Source organism: Typopeltis vanoorti, chromosome 1 (genome assembly GCF_054136105.1).
Source record: "Typopeltis vanoorti isolate ZY-2024b chromosome 1, IOZ_Tvanoo_1.0, whole genome shotgun sequence".
In the NCBI taxonomy this organism is placed as follows: domain Eukaryota; kingdom Metazoa; phylum Arthropoda; class Arachnida; order Uropygi; family Thelyphonidae; genus Typopeltis; species Typopeltis vanoorti.
The window spans coordinates 119,855,752-119,880,279 of NC_143549.1; the positions used below are offsets into that span (position 1 = coordinate 119,855,752).

Genomic DNA, 24,528 nt, shown 5'->3' on the forward strand with positions numbered 1-24,528 from the left:
TATTAATGATCCCTAGTTTTTGTGTTGGGTGGTGGTAGGAGTTTATGTGTATATGGCCGGTATGTGTCTGTTTCCAGTAAACCAGAAACTGTTTCAGGGATGATAAAATGACTCATGGATGATAAAACAGTATCTGCAACAGATGTTGGAATCGTCTTCACTGTAAAATGTTTTTGATGGATTCTTATGGGGACATAAGAATCCATCAGCAACATCAAAAACAAAAATCAGAATATTTTCATGAACTTGCAGACTGTTCTTGTAGCAGCATTTGGTGTTTCTCAGGTTTTTAGAAGACATATTTATGATTGGACTTTTGTGATCTACATGAATACTAATCAGATTAACACACACACTTGTTCAGATTGTACAGATTGTACACATGCACTTGTACATGACATCATTTTGTGATGTTTTTCAGCAAATAAAACCTTATATATATATATCTGCTGTTCAACTATATGGTGCTATTTTAGCTAAATATAAATTAAGAATTTCTTCTAATGAAATGATTTCTTAACTCTTGATGCATAAAATTAAGAAGTTTTGTTAATTTTTTGTTTTTGTTTGATAGTTAAATTTTACCTTTGTTCTGTAGCCAAGAAGAAGCAGTCAAGATAGATGAGGAACTTTTCACTGAGTACGCATATAGTGTTGATCAGCTTATGGAATTAGCAGGCCTGAGTGTAGCTACATCTGTAGCCAAAACATATCCTAGGTCTAGTATGACTAAAGGAGGAACAATTCTAGTGTGTTGTGGTCCTGGTAATAATGGAGGTGATGGACTTGTTTGTGCTAGACACTTAAAATTATTTGTAAGGAATTTTCATCTCTCTCTCTTAGATGTTTATTTGAAATTTCTATCTGATTATGTTGCTAGAATGATTACTATGAAGATATTTTTAGTAACACTGCATTTTAAATTAATGTCTAAAGAAAGATTAAAGATGTTGTGAATGGGAGATTCTTGGGGATTCACTGCAGAGTTTGTCACAAGAAAATTATCATTCTGAACTTCAGTGGATTCTTGAGAATCAGTGCATCTTCATATATTATTACAATCTGCAACATTCCTTTATAATTAGTGTCTCCTGCTCTTTCTCCTGGCCTGCATTTTCTCTCTCTTGCCTTCTCCCCTTTGCTTTCCCACTTTTTCATCTTCTTCTTCTTATTGCTCTTCTCCTGCTCCTCACTAAGTTACTTCTTTCTCCTGGTTCTTCCTTCCTCTCACTTCCACTCTTTTTCTTGTGCTTTCATTCCTTATTTCATTCTTATTACTTTCTTGCTTTCTCATTTTCACGACAGGCCGAAAACAGACAGAAGTATGTTTTCCAGCATACTTCTTCCACTGTTGCTAAAACACTTTAATTTCTCCATCATCATCATCATTTGAAAATTACGTTTTTCTCTATTTCTGTAATCTTCCTTTCCCAATCCATTGTAACTTCTAAAACCTACATTTTTTATTATTAGATCACTTCTATACATGAGAGGTTGAAGAACCTGTAATATGTTGGCACCACATTAGGATGCATGTGTGATTTGGGAAAGAAAGAATCTGAGTGATATTTTTCTTGAACAGCTGTATGTTATTACTGCTGTGAAACATTTTGATGTGTAGCTGCTGCATCATGTATTTTAACAAGCCCAGTGGAAAGTGGAGGAATAATGGAAGGCAATTCAATGGAGCAGTATCCAGTAAAGTACTTGTAGAAAAGACAAAGCTGAAAGAGGTCATCTTAGAATAGCATCAAGAAATTTAGAAAAGTTTTTGGTCACAACCCTAGCATCAGAATTGTATTCCAAGGATGGGAAGATCTGAGATTTGTACAGGATTAATAGTTGGATAGGTAAAAGTGGTATCTTGGGTGGAAAATGTCTAGTTTTTTAGAGGCTGAGGAAGTAGCTAATGTAGTATGAGAAAAAAGGTTAGAGGTAAATGTCAGTCCATGGAGGGAGGGAGATTTCATCATGTCTGCTATTTTGAAGTAAGATGAATTGAGATTTTTTTTTGCGGGAAAGATTAGACTGCATTTTGGCAGCACTGAAGGTAACTAAGTTTCTTCATACTGAAGAATGATCTGACAATTAGTATTTTATACTTAAAGCATGGGATGTTTGAACACTGCGGAGTTTGTCACGAGTAGAAGAAATAGTAAATATAATCAGTAGAAATGTGGATTGAATTATTGTTCAATACGAAAAAGTTATTTATGTATAGGGAGAAGAGGGTAGGCAGCAGACTAGAGCTCTTAGACCCCTGCTGCATTAGTAAAAAAAAAAAAAAAAGTATGAGGAGAGGAAGCCATCTATCATAGGAGATGGCAAATGACTAGAGAGAGAGAGAGAGAGAGAGAGAGCTGATAACGTAGTTGCAGAGGATGGAAGGTAGACTCAAAGATGGCAGTTTACTCAATGAGAAGACTGAGGTGAAGATGATGGGGGTCATAGTTTAATACCAGACATTTTAGTACTAAAATGTGGAACATTTGAGAATGTGATCTACAGTTAAAGTGGAACTGTATTGCTCAACGCAGATTGATAGGAATTAAAGGAGAACACAGAAAAGTTAGTATTTTTATAGCAGTTAGATAAATGATTCTATCTAACTCTATAGTACTATTTTATTGTCATGTCCCTTTGCCTTAACCCCCCCCCCCCACACACACACTTAAAAAAAATTCAGTTTTCACCACTATAAAGCAGAAAGGCTGATTGGTGAATACGCTGGGCTGTGTTGTGCCTTACATTGTACTAGTAAATAAAGAAACATATTCTGGCTGCTTCACTCATGAATGTGTTAATACAAATGGCTCTTGACCTTGGATTCCTTGATGTAATACGAAACATCCAGCAACTTCTGTTGATTCAAGCTTTACATGGAACCTTATCTTTCTCTACAAAAAAATTGTGCATAATATGATGAAACATATGTTGTACACACAACATATCACCCTTAAAAGGATCACATGCTGTTTATGCAATAGCATGTTTCATATCACCTCTTTTCTACTTATCAACAAATAAACTATGCAATTTAAATATCCTCATCCACTTTCCATAACAGTGTTTCAAACTCCTCGTATTTACTTATTCATCACTCATCTCTGAATCCTTTCCAGTTATCACATCACAGTAGAAGCCAAATGAAAGTTTTGCACATAATAGTACATGTATAGTCTGATAGCTTTGTACACTTAGACAGTTATTTCCCTCCCCATCTCTACTTGTTCTTCTTATCAGTAAGACTGTCAGACTATAAATGGACTATACATCTTCTGAAGCACAGTTTACCGAAACTCACTGTACTGCCTTATACCTTGACCTTCAAAGTGCAATAGTTTGTACTCATTAACATTGAAACAGCAACTCTACTTATTGATCCAAGCCTATTGAAATCTTCAGGAAGATTTTAGTAAACTTGTAGTTAAAGGAATTTGATATTGGTATCAATTCTAAATTCCAAATTTGCATCATCAACAGACAACTGAATATCTGTGTGTATCTGGAAGACCATAAACAAAATCCTGTGTCATACCACTGGTTACCTTCCTTTTCTGGCAACACAGTCATTCCTCCTCACATACACAACTTGCTGATTAGATAAATGCAAACAACAAATTTGTAATCTCTTCCTGACTATTTCACCTTTCATGCAAATTTCTGTTCATAAAGTCCATGACTGTCACCATACATGAATTGTTTTCCTTGTCTGACATTGTAAAATATACAATAGGCAATCAACTAATGTAGTTTCTGATCTCTGGACATTTGAGTATGAAGAAAGGTTGACAAGATACAATTTGCAAAGTCTAGCAGATAGGAGGAAGAGGAGTGGTATGATAGAGATATACAAGTTGGTAAGGGGGTTGTTTTAGGATTAATATTGATGAGACTTTTCATAAAATGGTGGGAAATGGGGGCAGAGAACAAGAGGTCATCCTTGGAAGCTGTATAAGGAGAATGTGAACAAGATAATGAGAAAAAGTTTTTTGCATGGAGAGTTGTGAATGATTGTAATGCATTGCCTGAAAGTGCGGTGTCGGCAGAGCATTTCAATGTAATTAAGGCATGGTATGATGAGCTGTGTGTATGACAAAGGGACTTCCTGCAGTGAGTCATTAACTCCATATTGATTCTTGGAATAATAGTAATAATAATATTGAATAATATTAATTTTGAGGTATTGAGTCTGTATCCTCTTGGTGGTTTATCCTTAATTATGCTGATAGAATATTGCAATTAGAATCCATGTTTTCCTTAAATTTTTTACATTCTGGAATGATGTTTTTAGTTTTTATTGACTAGGATATAATCATGGCATCTCTTAGTTTTGCTATCAAGTGAGATCCATGTGTATTTGTGACTCTCTCTCTCTGAAAAAAAACAGCACAGTATTAGTAATTACTTATATATAATGTATTAGTAATTAGCAATTCATTCCAATCATTCACAACTCTTCATATAAGGATGTGAGCAAAAATCTTTTGCTCACATCCTCCTTATACAGCTTCCAGGGATGACATCTTGTCCCCCCCCCCCCAAGTTTCCCACCATTTTATGAAAAACCTCATCAACATTACTTCTTATTAAATTACTTAAGGAATTCACAACATAAACTGGAATATAAATTAAAATAAACTATTTCGGCAAAGTCAAGTTGCCATCTTTATGGAAACTTAAGATTAAGACACATGCACGCAGGCACTAAAACAGCAAATGAGGTAGAAGAGAGGAGACTACTGTTTTTCCTAAAGTCCTGATCGTGCCCCCTAGTGGGCTATATAAGGTATTCTTGGCTATTGGGCTGATGTTCTCATGATGTACATCTCCCAAATTTGGGGCAGTCTCATGCATCCAAATTTGTTGAGGTTTGGCATGTTTTTTAGGGCTGAGGCTGATTCTATGAATAGTCTTTCAAATTTAAACTTGCTGCGGTGTATTACTGTGGCTTTTTTCCAATGTATTCTGTGGTGTGTATCCAGAGCATGGTCGTCCATGGAGATTCTATCGCACGCAAGGCCCGTCAATACGGTAAACTGAAGCTATCTAGACAACTGAATCGTTTGACCTTCCTAAAACGCTACCGGGATAATCCAGTAATCTCAAATTGTGTGAAATTTAAGCACCGTTTCTCGTCACAGAAGGCTCTCAGAATTTATAACCGCGCTAGCTTCGCCCTGCTACGAGAACAAATTACCGCTACGTGTGTTCTCCTAGCAGACTCAAACAAAGCTATTCGGGCGCTAGAGGAGGAGCTTTCCAACACGCTGAATCACGACCTTTGGACAATTCTATATGACGTCTCGTGCACTTCTGCAGATAAAGAATTTGAGAAAATAAGGAGTCGACACATAAAGAAATTTGATAACCTGAAAAACAACTCAGCCTCCAAACCAAAACTACCACTCAACACTGTAGTCAACCTTTCTTCCATGGATTTGAAGCCTGAGGCACTCAACATTCTTACACGTGGCCACACTTTCGGCATTGCTCCGAGAAAAATACCGGCTGAAGAAATAATGATCCAGATTGAACGCAGTATCCGCCACCTTCCAAACCACATCACCAACAATATTAGACTGGATGTAGCCTGTGTTCTCACCAAAGCAAGACCACCAAAAATCAACATATCCAATAGTGAATAGCTCTACAGGAAATGAAGAAAAACCAAGAAATAGTAATCACTAAAGTGGATAAGGGGAATGTCACCGTGGTTCTCAACCAAACTGACTACACAGGTAGCTTAACACTTTATTATTAGATCTGGCTACCTACCTCCGTATTGAATATAATCCCACCAACTCGCAAATCAGAAAACTCCATAGAAAGCTCCTTAAGAAGGTCACTTCTTGGCCTGTGGAAGTTACCAACAAACTAAAACCTTTTAACTCTAGACCTCCCCCTTATATATATATATGGACTCCCAAAAATACATAAGCAAAATGTGCCATTACATCCCATGGTGGATGGCATTGATTCCCCTACGTACAAATTAGCCAAACATTTAGCCAAAGAGCTCACACACACTATACTGGCAACACAACTTCACACATAAAAAACTCAGCCCACTTCAAAGCCAGTATAGAAAACCTTACACTCCAACATACTGACATTATTATTATTATTGCCCCAAGACCTCATGGAGTCAAAGAATCAAAAGAGTCAACTTATCTGGGAGGTCCTTTTATCTCACACACACACACACACACACACACACACACACACACACACACACACACACACACACACACACACACACACACACACACACACACACACACCTCATCATACTGTGTCTTAAACACACTCAAACTTTTTGCAGACACCACACTCTCAGGCAAGGCATTCCAATAATTCACAACTCTGCACGAAAAAACCTGCCTCTCACTTCCCTACTCACACCCTCTTTATACAGTTTTCAGGGATGACCGCTGGTTCTCCCCTGATCTCCCACTATTTTCTGTAGAACTCCACTGTTGATCCTATAACAATCCCCTTACCAACTTGTAGGTCTCTATCATATCTCCCCCTCTTCCTCCTCTCCACTAGACTCTGCAAATTACATCTTCTCAATCTTTTCTCATACTCAACATTCCAGAGGTCAGAAACCACCTTAATCATTCTCCTTTGGATCCTTTCCAACATCTCTTCATCCTTCTGAAAACCCGGTGACCAAATCTGGGCACAATAGTCCATGTGTGGCCTAATCAAAGCCTTATACAACGGAACAAGAATCTCCCTACTTCTACACATCAGTGTCTTCTGCATCATTCCCAGAAGCCGTTGTGTTGTCTTCACAATTTTGGCGATGTGTCCCCTAAATTTTAGATCCTTATCCACTATCACCCCCAAATCTCTTATTTCCTCTACCTCACAATATATTCTCACCAAGCATAAATTCTGCATCCCATCTTTGTTTTCCAAATTTTAAAACCTTACATTTTGCAACATTGAACTCACATTTTCGTGCCCAATTACCCAATTTATTCAAGTCTTCTTGTAAGGCCACAACATCTTCACTACTCTTTATGGTTCGTCCCAACTTTGCATCATCTGCAAACAACTGAATATCTCCATCCAAATCTTCACCAATATCATTAATATGCAAGTTAAACAGTAATGGCCCTAAAACAGACTCCAGAGACACTCCACTAGTGACTTTCCTTTTCTTGGATATCGCACCCCCATACACAACATGTTGAGAATTATCAGATAGCCAGTTTCCAATCCAGTGCACTAATCTAATATCCAACCCCATCTGCTCCAGTTTGACTGTCAACTTATCATGAGGTACTCTATCAAAAGCCTTTGCGAAATCCAAGTATATTACTGTGTATCTTTCTCCTCTGTCCAAGGAAGCAGTCACTTTATTGTAATAAGTAAGTAGATTACTAAAACATGACAAAATTACTAAAACTAAAACAAAGTAGATTAGCAAATCCATGCTGTCCATCAAAGATAATACCATTGTTGTCAACCCAACTCTGGATCATAGTTCTCACAAGCTTCTCCGATAACTTAACCACAATACCTGACACACAGATAGGCCTATAGTTTGATGATTGAGTTCTATCACCTCCTTTATGAAGTGGCACAGTCTTGCCCTCCTTCCACTCCTTAGGAACTTGACCAAGTGCAAGACTCATATTAAAAAAATATGTCAAGGCAGGTGTCAACTCCCTGGCACATTCCTTCAGAATACACGCTGATATATTATCAAGTCCCACAGCCTTATTTACATCTAGTTTACTCAACTCCTCCAAACACCTCTTGCTCACTTACAGTCAGTCTCTCCTCCCCATCATCAACTGCTCTCAATCTCTCCATGAAGCCAAATTCACAAGACTGAAAGATCTTTATGAACTGCTCATTAAGTATCTCTCTCCACCACACATTCTTCAACAGCTGTCTTTATACCATTTTCTCCAATCAGTGTCATCCTTCCATAATCATTCTTTCTTTTGCTGGCTACATATCGAAAGAACTCCCTAGGATTCTTTTTGGCTTCATTAGCTAACTGCTGTTCATACCTCTCTTTATCTGCTCTCACCAACCAAGTCACCCTCCTTGCCTGGTCTTTGTAAACCTCATGAAATTGGTTTTTTCCACTTCTCTTATGCTGCCTCCACAATGCCCTTTTTCTCTGTATCACATGCTTAATCTCTTTATTCATCCATCTCACACCTACCTTATTTAACCTTCTCACCCTTAGAATACATTTAGACATTGCATCTACTAGATAGTTTTTGAAAATCCCCCAAGCTGCATTGATCTCTTTTCCAGCTAACTCCTCATTCCATGCTACATGTGCAAGCTGTCTCCTGAGCTCTTCATAATCACCCCCCCCCTTGTAGTTCCACATATACCCTTTTCTCACAGGGGTCCTCTCACTGCTGGCAACCACCCAGGTAATCACCTCATGGTCACTCTCACCAATTGGTGGATGATTAGTGGATGACATAATGGTCAGTTTTGGACGTCTCCTCCCTATTCACGAATGTCCCACTCAAGGAAACCTTAGAGCTCATCCAAGCCAAATTCCCTTCCAATATCTCAGCCCTATTTCAGTTCACAATGAACTCAGGCTATTTCGTTTGGCAGGGAAAATTCTACAAACAGATAGAGGGGACAGCCATGGGTTCACCACTCTCCCCACCCCTGGCCAACTTCTTTATGGAGACTTTTGAAGAGAAAGCCTTAAACTCTGCCCCACAAAAACCTATATGGCTTCGCTATGGTGATGTGTTCGCTATTTGGCCACATGGCTCAGATACACTCCTCTCCTTCTTAACACACTTAAGCAACCAACACCCGAGAATTAAGTTCACCTTGGAAAAAGAGGATAATAACAACAGCCTCCCTTTCCTAGACACACCAATTGCCCACCAGCCTGATGGAACCTTGGTTTTCTCAGTTTATAGAAAACCCACCCATACAGGCAGGTACATTCACCAACAATCCCTTCCCCCACAACAATATGGTGTTATTAAGACACAACATAACAGGGTTAAACTAATCTGTTCAAATGACAATGCCCTAACCACTGAACTAAATCACATCTTTAACACGTTCTCAGCCAATGGCTACAGCCCCCAAAAAACACTAAAACCAATAAACCACAATCCCCTCCCCCCCTTCACAATAAAGATTACTCTAAATCAATCACTATTCCCTACATCCGGGGTACTTCTGAAAAAATAATCAAAATCCTAAAAAAATATGACCTGGTCTCTTATTACAAACAATGTAGAAAATTGGCATCCTTTATCTGCTCCACAAAAGACCAACCACTTCCCCTAGACCTACCTGATGTTTACCAGGTCCCTTGCAGCTGTAAGATGTCCTATTTTGGCCAAACAGGCAGGACAACGAATATCAGAATTTCAGAGAACACAAGGACTACATCCAGTTTCACCAATACAGCCACTCTGGACTTGCAGACCATGCTCTGGATACTCGCTACAGAATATGTTGGAAGAAAGCCACAGTAATACACTGCAGCAAGTTTAAATTTGAAAGACTATTCATAGAATCAGCCTCAGCCCTAAAAAATGTGCCAAACCTCAACAAATTTGGATGCATGAGACTGCCCCAAATTTGGGAGACGTACATCAGCCCAGTGGCCAAGAATACCTAATATAGCCTGCTAGGGGGCACGATCAGGACTTTAGGAAACACAGTAGTCCCTCTCTTCGACCTCATTTGCTGTTTTAGTGCCTGCGTGCATATCTTAATCTTAAGTTCCCATGAAGATGGCAACGTGATGTTGCCGAAATATAGGAAGTATGTATTAAAGTTTATTTTAATTTATATTCCAGTTTACGTTGTGAATTCCTTAAGTAATTTAATAATCATGTACAGCCAACGTATAAGCCTTTCTACAAGAACAACATTACTCCTATAACAACCTTTACCAATTTGGACATCTCTGTCATACCATCCCTCTTCTTCCTATCTGCTAGACTTTGCAAATTGAATCTTCTCAACCTTTCTTCATACTCAACAATCCAGAGATCAGAAACTACATTAGTTGATTGCCTTTGGACCTTTTCCAATATCTCTTCATCCTTTTGAAAACCAGGCCACTAAATCTGTGCACAGTAGCCCATATTTGGCCTGATCAGAGCTTTATAAAATGCAACCAGAATCTCCTTACTTCTACAAGTCAGTGCACTCTGCATCATTTGCCAGAATTCATTGGGTTATCTTCATAAATTTTAGATCCTTCTCCACCATCACCCCAAGATCTCTTATTTCCTCCACCTCCAACAATATATCCCCACTAAGAATAAATTCTACATCCTATTTTTGTTTTCAAATTTTAAAACTTTACATTTCACAACGTTGAACTGAGTTCATTGCACTCATGACCACTCACTCAGTCTATTCGAGTCTTCTTGTAAGGCCACAATGTTTGCTGTACTCCTCATAGTATGTCCTAACTTTGCATCACCTGGAAACAATTATATATCCCTATTCATATCTTCTCCAATATCATTAATATACAGGTTAAACAGCAATGGCCCTAAAACAGATAGACACCTGAGGCTAACCACTAGTTACTTTCCCCTTCTTTGACATTGCTCCCCCATACACAACTTATTGATACCTATCAGACAATCAGTCTCCATTCCAACAGACTAGCCTAATTAACCTTATCTGCTCTAGTTTGACTATCTACTTATCATGTGGTAATCTGTCAAAGGCCTTGCAAAAGTCTAAGTATACTACTGTGTATCCATCTCCTGCATCCAAGCTGCTGCTGCTGCTGCTGTTGTTGTTGTTGTTGTCTTATTGTAATAAGTAAGTACATTACTAAAACATAACTCCCCCTTTTAGCAAATCATGCTGTTCATCAAAGATAATATACCATCCTGATACTCGCTGCCTTTCCAACACTTTAACCACAACACACAGATTGGCCTATAATTTGATGCTTAAATTCTATTACCTCCTTTATGAAGTGGTACAATCTTGCCCTCCTTCCACTCCTTTGGAACCTGACCCAGTGCAAGACTGATATTAAAAGAATATGTCAAGTCAGAATGTCAGCTCCCTTGCAAATTCCTTCAAAATACATGGTGATATGTCATCAAGTACCATAGCCCTGTTAATATCAAGTTTGCTTAATTCCCCATATACCTCTTCTTCACTCACAGTCAGTCTCTTCTTCTCATCATCCACTACAATCAAACTCTCTCTCTCTATGATGTCACAGTCACAAGTATGAAAGATATTTATGAATTGCTCATTAAATATCTCACCTATATCCTCTGCAGCAGTTGTCCTTATACCATTTTCTCCAATCAAGGCCATCCTACCATAATCATTCTTATTTTTGCTGGCTATATATCGAAAGACCTCCATAATTTTTTTTTTTTTTTTTTTTTTTTTTTTTTTTTGCTACATTAAATAACTGCTGCTCACATTGAACTTTTGCAACTCTTACCAACCATCACTCTTCTTGCCTGTTCTTTGTACTCCTCATGAAATTGCTTATACCACTCATCGTTTGTTGCCTTCATAATGCCTTCTTTTTTTTCTGTATTGCATGCTTAATCTCTTCATTCATCCATTTCACACCTATCCTATTTAATCTTCTGACCCTTGGAATCCATTTGGACATTGCTATTTACTAGATATTCTTAAATAGCACCCCAGCAGCATTGATCTCCTTTCCACCAAATTCCCTACTTTATGCTACAGCTGCAAGCTATCTGCTGAGTTGCTCATAATCATCAGCCTTGTAGTTATACGTATACCCTTTCTTCACAAAAATCTTCACATGGCTGGCAACCAAGTCATTGAACTCCTTGACCATGAAGTGATAACCAGCAGGTAATCACTTCATGGTCACTCTCAACAACTGGAGAGAGCTTTTACACATCATTTATAATGACATCCTCTGATGAGATGATCAAATCCATGACCCTCAATCCTTGCATACCCTCTGTTACATACTGCCTGAAGTAGTTAGGGCTCAAAAACTCAAGAAACTAATTTTCTATACTTCCAGTTGCTATCTCATCATCCCAATCTATATTGCCATAATTAAAGTCATCCATAATGATCACTATTTTCCCATTTGCTTGGCTAATTTGCTTATACGTTTCATGGCCATTCTCCACATTACCAGGTCTGTAGCAACATCTATGTATTTCATTCTGTTCACTTCTAATCTCACACCATACTGCTCCGAAACCACTGCCACTATTCATCCTTTGTACCTCTACCTTGTATGGATACAACTCTTTTTCTATCATCAATATTCTTTTTTCCAAGATTCTAACCTCCCTTTTTACATTTTCTGCTTTCATGAAATACACCATACCTTTCCATCTCTGTCACTGTCAGCATGTCATTCTCATCCAACCCATATCTCACTTATTTCAACAATTTTTGGATGAACAAACTCAGTCATTGCAACCATTTCATTTCCCTTGTTTCTGATACTTCTAGCATTCCTATACAAACATAACAGCTCATTCTTACTCTCCTGCTCTTTCATATTGTTTCTTACTTGCTCAGATTCATTCTCTGCACTCATTATTCTTTCTTCCAGCAGCAGTCTCTCCAAATGACTTATATCAGAACCATTCAGATTCAGTCCATCACTCTTATACAGTTCAATTCTTCTTTCATACTCATTTCACACATTAACAAACTTCTAACTTATCATTCATTCATGCTCTCTGCCTCATCTCCTTACTGTCATAGCAGGGCAACACACTGACTCCCCTTCCTCTTTCATATCACACTATTATCTTTTATCCTTCTCAACAACCTCCTGATATCCAATCTTACATTCTCCTTGTTCCCAGGGAAGTAATTTGTCTCTACCACTACCAACTCCTTTGCTCACTTATTCCATATATCCATTTTATTTTACCTTGTGCATTTTCTCATGTACCACACCTGTAATAATCGAATTACCATACAATACAAGTTGTTTTCATCTTCTACATATCTCCAATTCTCTTCATTTCACTCTGAATCTTCCCAATCATCTGTAGCTCAGCTTTCAAATCTTGCATCCTTTTTTCACTATCATTCAAGTGTGTGACTTTATTGGTCACACACTTGTTTGATGTTGATCCTGCTTGCCACCTTACCATTAATTGTATTCTGTTTTTCATTTTTCACTGTCATTATTGCCCTCTTTATTGTCAACTGAACTTTTTTTCCCTTGCTATCACTTCCACACACTATCTGAACGTTCACGCAGTCTTCAACTGCCATGTCAGTTACGATGTCATGTTCCTGTCTCATTTAAAGTATTTAAACTCATATTTAAGCAACCCTCAATGTCCATTAGAATATCACAGTTCTTATATACCCACACTTGTTCTTTATTCTTATTCATCCTCTCTACATAAATATTTTTGACATCTTTCCATGCATACATAAAATGGTATGGCACCCTACCATTTTTGAGAAATCTATGTCGTTTACTTTGTCTTCCATGCAGATCTGTGCAATGATTTGCCTTTCACCACCTTGTTGTGTCAATGTGCTAACAAAAAGAATGAATTTATGGTAATACCACCTAAGAAATTTATCCAAACACCATGTTCCATACTCAAATTTCTCATAGTAATAATTAATTATAATTTAAACAATATCGGCACACATTTAAATATAAAATTTACTTATCTTGCTGCAGCCATCATGATTACCAATGTTTAACTTGCACCACCATATTATCAGTGTTCAAATTATGAAACTATCTTGAGTCATTTTTAGTATATATGAACCAGTTGTTCTCTGGTACCTAGATATGAGAACCTTCTGTAAGTGTAATAACAAGTTTTGAAGTAGATGTTCACGTTATTTGAAATGTCACAGTGAGATGCCAAGACTTTTTTTTTTTATTTGAGTTCTTCCCTTTTATATGCTACAACCATCATTTTATTTTATTCTAGTCTTTACTCTTTATTTCATATTCCAAGAAGTAATCCTTTTATTTATCACATTTGACATATTCTTAATCTTGAAAATTAATGGGCTGTTTACATAGCGTTAAAAAAAAAAAAAGGAGGGTGTGAGTAAGGAACTCAAACCAAAAATTTTTTTAATGTATACTGCATGTAATTTAAAAAATATATATATATATATATTTTTTTTTTTCTTCTTTTCTTTCAGGGTTATGAACCATCTGTTTTCTATCCCAAGCAACCAAACAAGCCACTTTTTAAAAATCTTACCAAACAATGCCAAGAAATGGAGATTCCTTTCCTGTCATTTCTTCCAGATTCACAGCTAATAACTGATTCTTATAATATTGTCATTGATGCTCTTTTTGGATTTAGCTTCAAACCTCCAGTTCGCTCTGAATTTGTTGATGTTTTAGATAAATTAAAAAAAATTCAGATTCCATTATGCAGCATTGACATCCCTTCAGGTATGTTTTAATATGAGGAAATTCTTCTATAGTGAGAATTTGTATATTGTTTCATGAATAAAGAATAAGCTAAGAAACTTCATCAGAAGTACTTGCAATTGACTTAGCAGCTGAATAATTTAGGTAAAAATAAAAACTCATTTCATACTCAGTCTTTATAATTTGAAAACATAACTTTAGTTTAAATGCTTTTTTTGCATGCTCTGAACATGTGCCCTTTAATTGTGGAAAATCTTGGCTTGAAATAAGGACTCAAGGAAAGTTTATTAAGGCTTTCTGAACTGAAGGTGACTTAGTCTTAGATATGTAATATAGTTTTCATTTCTTTACAGAAATGACAAACTGGCAGTTAATAGGATAGATTATGCTATCCTATTCTGTGCTAGAAGTTTGGGTTGGTTAGAAGACGAAGTTCCAACCATCCAGCGAATATACTTCTACCACCTAATTTTTGAGAATGCGTGAGATTTTTTCCCTAAGGTACCCCAGATGTAGGGAATAAACAATAGATTTGGGGGAGGGGATTACAGGGTGGTAGAGAGTTTTGTTGATTTTATGAAGGGAGAAAGCCATTGGCTGAAAAAAGTGTCCCAGATATCATTTTCACTGGTGAGACTAATATTCCTAGAGAGAGGTTTCTAGCTCTGATTTGCTTAAGGGTCTTGTAACACTATATTGTCGGAAGGGGTGGTGATTTGATAAGAAATGGATGGATGTACCTTTCAGTGTGGGTAGGTTTCCTGCAGGTAGAAAAGGATAAGAATCCATTGGGTAGGTGGGTGTTAAGCATCTCATTGAAGGGGGAGACAGTTATTGTTTTCCGTTTTAATGATGAAATTATGAATCTTAAGTTTTGGCTGTTGAGGTGTGCTAAAACGTTTCCAATATATCCAACCTATGTGGTCAAATGGAGAATATATTGTCAATGTAGCATAGCTATATTATGTGTTTTAGAGGAGCAAAGTTTAAGATTGTATTTTCAAAATGTTCCATAAAAGGATTGGGGAAGGAGTTAGTCAAGTTAGCCAGAGTGTATAGTAAAAGCGAATAAAGTTGATATGAGGTGTGGGATGGGAGAGAAGGAGAATGAATGAGTTCTGAGTTTCTTTTAGGGATTAGTGAATAGGGAGGCTTGTTAAAAAAAACAAAAAAACTTCCAGGATCCAGTCTAATAAATAAGATTTTAAGTGCACAGAGTTTTTGACATGTGAGGAGGAGGAGGAGGTGTGGCCTGTAAAGAGAGAAAGCTCTTAGGCTAAGTGTTTGGCCACTTTCCTTCCTTCCCTTCTCATCCATTCCTTAGGATGGGTAGAGTACCCTAATGAGGAGTTTATGACAAATTAATGCAGCCAGCTCATCACTTCTCTGCTGCATCCCCTAAGGGCAAGTATTTGTGACTGTAGATCTTTGTTCACAGTGCTGGTTTGCCTGTTCGTGAGACTGGCTAACTCACCTTTAGTCGAAAGAGACCAGATAAAGGTTCCTCATGTCATCGATGGGAATTAAACTCAGGTCTTTCCGACTAAAGGTTGGCCACTTTATAAGTGGGAAAACTAATACTTTCTACTGTGGGCCTCAAGGGTGTGTTCTTTTTTGTTTTTAATCCATAAACATTTATATGATTTAAGCAAAAACTTAAACCATATACAATTTATATGGTTTAAGTTTTTGGATAGTTTCAGGAGCATGAGATACAACTTTGCAAATAAATTTTGAATGTTTTTTTTTTTTTTTTTGTGTTTTTCAGTGATGGGAAACTGAATAAAATAATTATTAAGTTTCAATTTAAGTTCAAGAAATATGATTTCACTATATTATACATTTCTGTATATTGATTTCAGTTTTTTAGATTTCAATAATTTGTTTTTTATTTAGATATTATTTGATATCTATTATGAAATGATTTTGCATTCCTTATTTGAAATAAAATAGCTGTGTTACTGAATATGTTTATTAAAATGCAACCAGTTGCTACTCTTGTGTACAACAGTATTATACCTTTTTAAGTTTCTTCACTGTCTATTTCATTAAATCTTTTGCATTATTTCACCAACAGCCCAAAATCCCACCTTACTGAATTGGCATACTGGTTACAATGGCAAACTTCAGATGGCAAGGTCCTGTTTTTTTTTTATCCTACAGTCCTAACTGTCACCCTCTGTAGAAATGTGGCATGTGCCATCACCATACCCATAGAAGGTGACAGTTAAGACTGTAGGACCAATCCAGTCTTTCACACTCAAGTCTGTGTTTGCCTTCCTATTGGTGTACCTGTGTGCTTGTGCTTAGTATATTTATTTGGACCCTTGAAGATGCCTCAGTGAACAAGTTGAAATGGCATAATGATCCAATTAACTAAATACATTGTTAGTTATTAGCTGTAGATGTGTTTTTTCAACTAAACATCAACATGAGTGATAATCACTGCCTATGCCTCCATACCTGACCTTATGTGATGTACAACTTATGTGAGATGCGATCGAACTCCTTGTTTAATCACATCTCACCTCAACTTTCCTCATTACATCATGCATGATGTCTTTCATAAGAAGTGCTGGAATTGCACATCTGTTGTGTCTCATTCCAAATGTTATCAGACTTGGAACTCCTTTATACATCCTGTTTGGCGCAAGATTTCCTTATCTCACTTTGTTACAGCTGTTTGGTGCCTCTACTGCTCTCTAAACTCTGATAAATTTACAAACCTGTTTGATCATTTATCTCTGAAAGTCTATCACATTCACAGACCGAGCTAAAAGAGAAACCTTGCTTGTCAGAATAGTTCTGGTTCTCTTCCTGAAATTCTGATGGGTTGTTCACCAACTTACTAGCATTCCAGATAATCTTCATCATTATCCCAACCCTCTGAACACCTTTTTTCTTGACTCTCTACCTCTAAATATACTGTTGATGCTCTTCTCTAGGTAAATCTGACTATAAACTTGTCCTTGTTTTCTTTTCTGGATCATTCTTTTCCCAGTCAGTCTCAGCCTCATATCCTATGGCATTACAATGGCACCAATTGGAATGACCTACCAGATTGCTATGCTTTGTTTCCATGGTCTTATTACTTCATTCACTCTGCTGATCTTAGCACCTGCTCTGATCTAATAATTGAAATATTAGATATCACTGAGATGAATGATGCTTTTAATCCCCAATCCTCCCAAAACTCTCAATTCTTATTTAAGCCCTGGTCTTCCAAGAGTTGTGCCAAAGCAGTCCAGACCAAAAATTCAGCATATGTTCAATGGCTCAAGGTAACAAAAAAACTCTAGCCTCTCACTCAGCTTACAATATAGCCCATAACAACTGAAGGAAAAAAAAAAAATCAGCAAATCTTAAGCAGACTTTGGAAGGACCAAATGCACTTAAGTTTGATTCCTTCCAAATAGCAGTTGAGCCTTCTGGTTCCAAGGATGTGGGAATGCAACTTTTGTCCTTCCATGTTTCCAGCTCTCTCACATCCTGATGGTATAATAATAACATCTCCTAAAGATAAGGCACACCTCTCTTGGCATTGCTTTTCTCCTTCAGCTCTTTTGTAGATGAAGGCAGATCTCCTACTATTCCACAACTATCCATTGTATGCCACCTGCGATCTTTTGCCAGAAGGACATTTGAGAAACAGTAGTCCTTGATAATAATAAGATAAAGAAAGTTCAAATAAAAAAACAAAACAACAACAACAACACAAAAAAAACACTTAATGTCTTCACTATCACCAAAATGTTTTTTCAGTGTTTTGACATATAGACTCTAGCTTATAATGACAGGCCAAAGTCTCATTACCAACAATAACTTCATTATTAAGCCTAGTTTCTTGTAGTGCTACTGTTTTCAAGTTCCGCTATCTTCTCCTCAGTCTTTCTCTGCTGCTTTCCTTTGGAAGTTATATTCCTTTGGTATGCAGTTTTTTACTTTCTTTCTAAATGATTTTTCTATTCTAATATCTATTTTTGGATCCAGTCATTTATTGGCTGTATTTTATAATTTTTTTCTGATTGAGTTCCTGATTTTGTTTAATATTGTTAAATCTTCAAATGTTGGGCCTCCAGATATTTTATAAGCTTTGAGGGAGATGGTGCCAGCAGAGCGCATTCTAGAAGCGGTACTGCATGTGGCTAACAATAAGTCTTTTATTTTAGTGAATATTAGTAATAACTTTAACAATTAATTAGCTTTTATTTTATGTACTTTAGACTATAAAGTTGTGTGTGTGTGTGTGTATGTTTGTTTGAGAAATTTAATAGGCAATATGGTTCCAAAAGCACTTTTCATGGCACTAATGTGTATGAAAATGGTGGTCAAGGCTTCCTTGTTCACGGAGTTCAGTATGAGAGATTTCATATGCTGTAGCGTGTGTTCTATGTATTTATTACCAAGAATGAATGGTTTATGCTACAAAAGTGAGAGGTATAGAGAGAGAGAGAGAGAGAGAGAGAGAGAGAGAGTATGTATCAGAAATGTTTAAGTGCGATTGCAAGAAATAAAGGCCATGTAGAAAGCAGCTGAATAAAGCAACTAGTATTAATGTTGTAAGGCAAGATAGTGAAAGTGTTATAGAGAATGTGGAAGGAGTGAACGATATTTTGCAAAATATGAATGAGAGTATGAAAAGAGTGGTTGTAGGTAATGGAGATAATGAGGTGACAGTAAGGAGTGAAATAGTGTGCTTACATGACGTTCTTCACAGGACAAAACATGAACTAGAGCAACTGGAGAAATGATTGTTTTGTAGTACATCAAGAAGGAGAATGAAAGAAAAAGTGAATTAATAAAGTATGCAAGTGTGAAAAACTGGGTATAAGGAGAAGGTATTGTATGAAGATTTGATGATAATAGATGTACTTAATGTGAAAGTAATGAAAGTGTGTTTTTTCCAGGTGCAAAGATCAAGTATGTTAGTGAAGCTGTTAGTCAGAAGAGAGAAGTGAAAGATTGGAAATAAAGGAGAGGAATTTTTGGCATTCGTCAGCTCAAGTTGGACAAAAATTATAGACATTAGTGAGACCTGGTTGAGAGAAAATGATATAAGACAGGAATTGGGATATTGTTGATGGATACATGAACTTAAACCAACAAAATTAGAAGTTAAAGAGGATTTTAGGTCTGAGAGATGGTTAATTTGAGACTATCAGATACAAGATAGAGCCAATAGGATGAAGTGTATTGTTGATTGCTGCTGCTGTAGACTGAGATGTGGATGCCATGCATCAGCAGATTAGCACAATGAGTGCACTCTGAGGAATTATTATGGGAGACTTCAACTATGGGGGACATAGATTGGAGAGAGCAAAGAGGGCATGGCAGGATGAAAGTGGAATTTATACAGTTGCTAATGAATAATTACCTAAAACAGCATGCCGTGGAGGAGACCAGAGGTTTGAAAGTGCTGGATCTGGTAATAGCATCAGAAGATGTACTCATAACCAAGGTAGACACTTTGCCTCCATTTGGGAAGAGTAATGACCATGTAGTCTTGTGGGAGGTTGCTAAACATATGGAATTCTCTGTTTAGAAAGGGTTTATGTTGAACTATAAAACTGGTCATTATGACAGACTTAGGAGGCATCTAGTAGCAATACCATGGCATGGGAAACCGAAAGGAAAGTATTCAGTTGCCCATGTCAGGGATTGTTTGAGAGAGGCAGCATCAGACTGCATATCCACAATTAGTATGATAAACCAAGTTGGAGTAGTTAAGTGGATGAGTAGGGATATAAAGCAAGAGCTGGGTAAATATAAAGAAAAGGTTGATCAGCATATTCATGAGCAGTACAAAGTGCAAGCAGGAAGAGTGACTAGTGTCATAAGGAAGCCCAGATCTGATTATGAGAGAGTTAGCTAAGTAGGCCAAAGTAAATCCAAAAGAGTTTTTTAATTATGTAGTCTGTACAAGAAAGAATGACTTGGAAGGAAGGAAGACTTTCATCAGTGGTGATGGTAGAAAGGAGGCAGAAGCATAATAAATAGTTGATGTGCTGAGTAATCACTTTGCAAGGTGTATCATGCAGATTTCTGATGTTGGAATTGAGCATGAAGAACAGGAGGTGCTTAACATATTGAAAAATATCAATGTGAATACAGCAGTTGGGACTGGATGGCATGTCAGTCATGTGCTACATGAATGTGCAAGAGAATTGGCAGATCCACTAATGAAATTGCTCATTCTAAGTCTCAGTTCCAAGGTTGCAAGTGAATGGAAATAGTTCCATTTACATAAAGGTGGTTCAAAGACAGAAGAAACAAACTGCAGACCAATTATAGTATATCAGAAGTGGTTGTTAAAATATTGGAAAAGTTAGTTAAATGTAAAATCCAACAGTGACACGGATATGATACTACTCGATAGTGAGCAGCATGATTTTGTAAAGAGTAAGCCCTGTCTTAGTAATTTATTCACATTTTATAATAAATTACTAAGACAGGAAAGGTTGTCAGAAATACTTGAAAAGAGGTTGAGAAAGATTGTGGAAGAGAAACTTGGAGAAGAACAAGTTGGATTTAGGCCAAACAGAAGTTGTCAAGATGGCTTTTTCTATATCAATACTTGAGCTATTAAAAGCCATCAAAAACTTGAAAAGGCAGCTAAAGTAGATGATATTTGACCATAAATGTTAAAGTTTGGAGGTATAAAAGTTTTGCATTGACTACACTGCATAATTCAAAACGCCTTTTCAGAAGGTCAAATTCCCATTGATTGGAATAGAGCTCTCTCATAGTACTCATCTATAAAAATAAAGGAAATAAAATTGTATGTGAGAATTACAGAGGAATTTCTGTACTAAGTGTTTCAGGTAAGATTTATGCAAGCATACTTGAAAGGAGGTTGAGAAAGATTGCAGAAGAGAAACTTGGAGGAGAACAAGGTGGGTTCGGCCAAACACATTGTCAAGATCAGATTTTCACTTTAAGACAAATAGTTGAGAAATCTTAGGAATATGACAAGAATCTATACTTAAGTTTTTTAGATCTGGAAAAGGCATATGACAAGGTGCGCAGAGAAAAGCTTTTCAAATCATGCCGGCCTGGTTGGCCAAGTGGTCAGCTTATCTGCTCTCCAGCCAAAAGGCTGCCGGTTTGAATCCTGCCGTGGGCATAGATGTTTGTGATTGCCTGTAAAATACTAGTGATGATGGGCAGTAATGCCATTGGTTTAGATCATAGGTGGCCAACAACAGGCCTGTGGGCCGCATGCAGCACGTAACGTGATTTTATGCGGCCCATATGAGATTTTATGCGGCCCGTGATTTTATGCGGCAGGATATAAACTATATTAAATTATATATATTATTAATTTAGCTATTGTTTTCGACCACAGATTTTCTGATTGATATACTAGTTATGGTTATTTCTGATGACGGAAAAAATTTATATTCTCAACACGGAATCAAAATAGCTTTAAAAGATTACTCAATTTATAAAATCTACTGCTTCTCTATGCGAATTATAGTAGTGGGAGTGGTAAATTTCTGTGCGCTCGAGAGTAACGCATTATTGAAAGTCACTTGCTCTGCTCTGGTTACAGAAATATGTAATTAAATTTAATTTAACAATTTATATTTAAATCAATCAAGTATTTTATATTGTTCTCCCAGTAGTAAAAATGATTTCACAAATATAGTAATTCAATTCTTATAACTATTGCCTTGAAAAAATGCAAAGTTTATTTTTATTTAAGTTCTATCTAAAAGGATGCAGCCCGTGACGCTGCCACTCATCATCTATTGGCCCTCGTATAGAATGAAGTTGGCCATGCCTGGTTTAGATGATAATGGTAGTTGCGGTTCATTGTAGTTGGTGGATTTGGGTGGTGAAGAAGAGAGTTGTAGAGTAGGTGCCCTCCCTCGATGAGTCTTTGGACTCCCTGGAGGTGTTACATAATAATAATCATTGCAATTATATCAGGTGACTGGAACATTATACAGAGCAATACATAGTCTATATTTAAGTTGTCAATCAGCAGTTAGAATTGAAGGAAATACAGGAAGATAGTTTGATGTTAAGACGGGGGTAAGACAAAGATGCACAGTATGAAAAAAAGTGGCATCAAGCCTGATATTAGAAATGGTGATGTCAAACTTAGCTCTTTGCTTTATACAGATGATGTTGTACTTCTAAACACACATAGTGCCAGTCTCCAGGATTCACTAACTAAGTTGAATAACAGCTGTAACAAATTTGGCATGAAAATCAGTAATAAAAAGACCAAAACTATGAAAATAGGCAGGAGCATAGAAAACTTCAGCTGTATACTAAATGGAGTAGAACAAGTAAAATATTTCAGCTATTTAGGCACCATTTTTAGTGAAGATGGCAGGTTAAATCTGGAAATAGACAACAGAATAAGCAAAGCTGGTATGGTGGGTAACCAGCTGAATAAATTTATATGGAATAAGAGAGAAATTACCCAAAACACTAGACTTAAGCCAGTTTTAAGTTATAGATCTAAGAGTTTTGATAGAAATAAAGCACTTGATATGAGGGTTCTGAGAAAAATTAGGGAAGTGAACAGAGAAGTGAACAAAGGCAACAGTGACAGAATAAAATTAAAAATGAAGATATTAGAAAGGAACTTGACATTATTGTTGATAGAAGATTAATAATAATAATGTAAACTTAATCATGTAGTGCTGTCATAGTAACCTGAACACCCCTTGTGGGTACGTGTCAGAAAATTAATGTTGATTGTAATATATTGACATTGGGGATTGGATAAAGGAAATGGCTACACCATGATACTGCTGGATATTTATTCCAATTTCTGTCAAAGGCATTTGACAGAAATTGGAGTAAATAGGAATAGATATGAAGCTAGCAAGCAGCATAGAGAGGAAGAGTGGCTGACAGACAGACAGCAGAGTAGTATATGGCAAAGTGGAATCTAGGAGAATGAGGGTGATTAGTGAAGTACCTCAGAATTCTATACTAGGGCTACTACTCTTTAATTTGTATATTAATGATATAGGGAAATATTTAAGAGGGGTGGGGAGGTGGATATTCAGTTGTTTGCTGATGATGCAAAACTAGGGAGATCAGTAGTGATGATAGATATCCTGCAGGATGATTTAAATAAATTGGCATTGTAGGCAAAGGATAATGATGTTGCAAAATGTAAGGTTTTAAAATTTGGAAAACAAAGATGGGATGCAGAATTTATGCTTGGTGAGAATATATTGTTGGAGATAGAGGAAATGAGAGATCTGGGGGTGATAGTGGATAAGGATCTAAAATTTAGGGGACACATCGCCAAAATTGTGAAGACAACACAAAGGCTTCTGGGAATAATGCAGAGGACACTGACATGTAGAAGTAGGGAGATTCTTGTTCTGTTGTATAAGGCTTTGATTAGGCCACACATGGACTGTTGTGCCCAGATTTAGTCACCAGGTTTTCAGAAGGATGAAGAGGTGTTGGAAAGGGTCCAAAGGAGAATGACTAAGATGGTTTCTGACCTCTGGAATGTTGAGTATGAGGAAAGATTGAGAAGATGTAATTTGCAGGGTCTGGTGGACAGGAGGAAGAGGGGAGATATGATAGAGACCTACATATCTCAAGTTGGTAAGGGGTTGTTATAGGATCAATGCTGGAGAAGTTTTATAGAGAATAGTGGGAGATCAGGGGAGAACCAGAGGTCATCCCTGGAAGCTGTATAAAGGGGGTGTGAATAGGGGAGTGAGAGGCAGGTTTTTTTCGTGCAGAGTTGTGAATGATTGGAATGCCTTGCCTGAGAATGTGATGTCTGCAAAGAGTTTGAATGTGTTTAAAACACGGTATGATGAGCTGTGTGTGTGATAAAAGGACCTCCCAGATGAGTCTTTGACTCCATGAAGTCTTGGGGTGGTAATAATAATAATGATTGTCAATTTAATGTTGCAAAATGTAAGGTTATGGCACTTCAGGTTAGAAAGGTTGTACTTGTATCACATTGATGGTACTGGATTGCAGGAAATTGATGAGTCTAGGAACGTTTGGGTAATAGTGGACAGAGTTTGAAATTCATAAGTTTGTCAAATAGCTCAAAATATTACTTGGGGATGTTGAAAACCATCCCAACAAATAAATATAGGGAAGTTGTTTTTGCTTTTTATAAGGCTGTGATTTGGCTGCATCCTGGCTAT

The 24,528-nt window shown here is 37.0% G+C and overlaps 1 protein-coding gene across 1 annotated transcript in view; it reads left to right on the top strand.

Moving 5' to 3' along the window:
* The window catches only part of Naxe (NAD(P)HX epimerase), a 152,761-nt gene that overhangs the window by 102,718 nt on the left and 25,515 nt on the right, over positions 1-24,528 (top strand). Inside the window, exons 2-3 of the mRNA XM_090399043.1 lie at positions 599-815; positions 14,146-14,404. Coding sequence (XP_090255169.1) covers positions 599-815; positions 14,146-14,404 — 476 coding nt within the window. The remainder of the gene's footprint in view (positions 1-598; positions 816-14,145; positions 14,405-24,528) is intronic.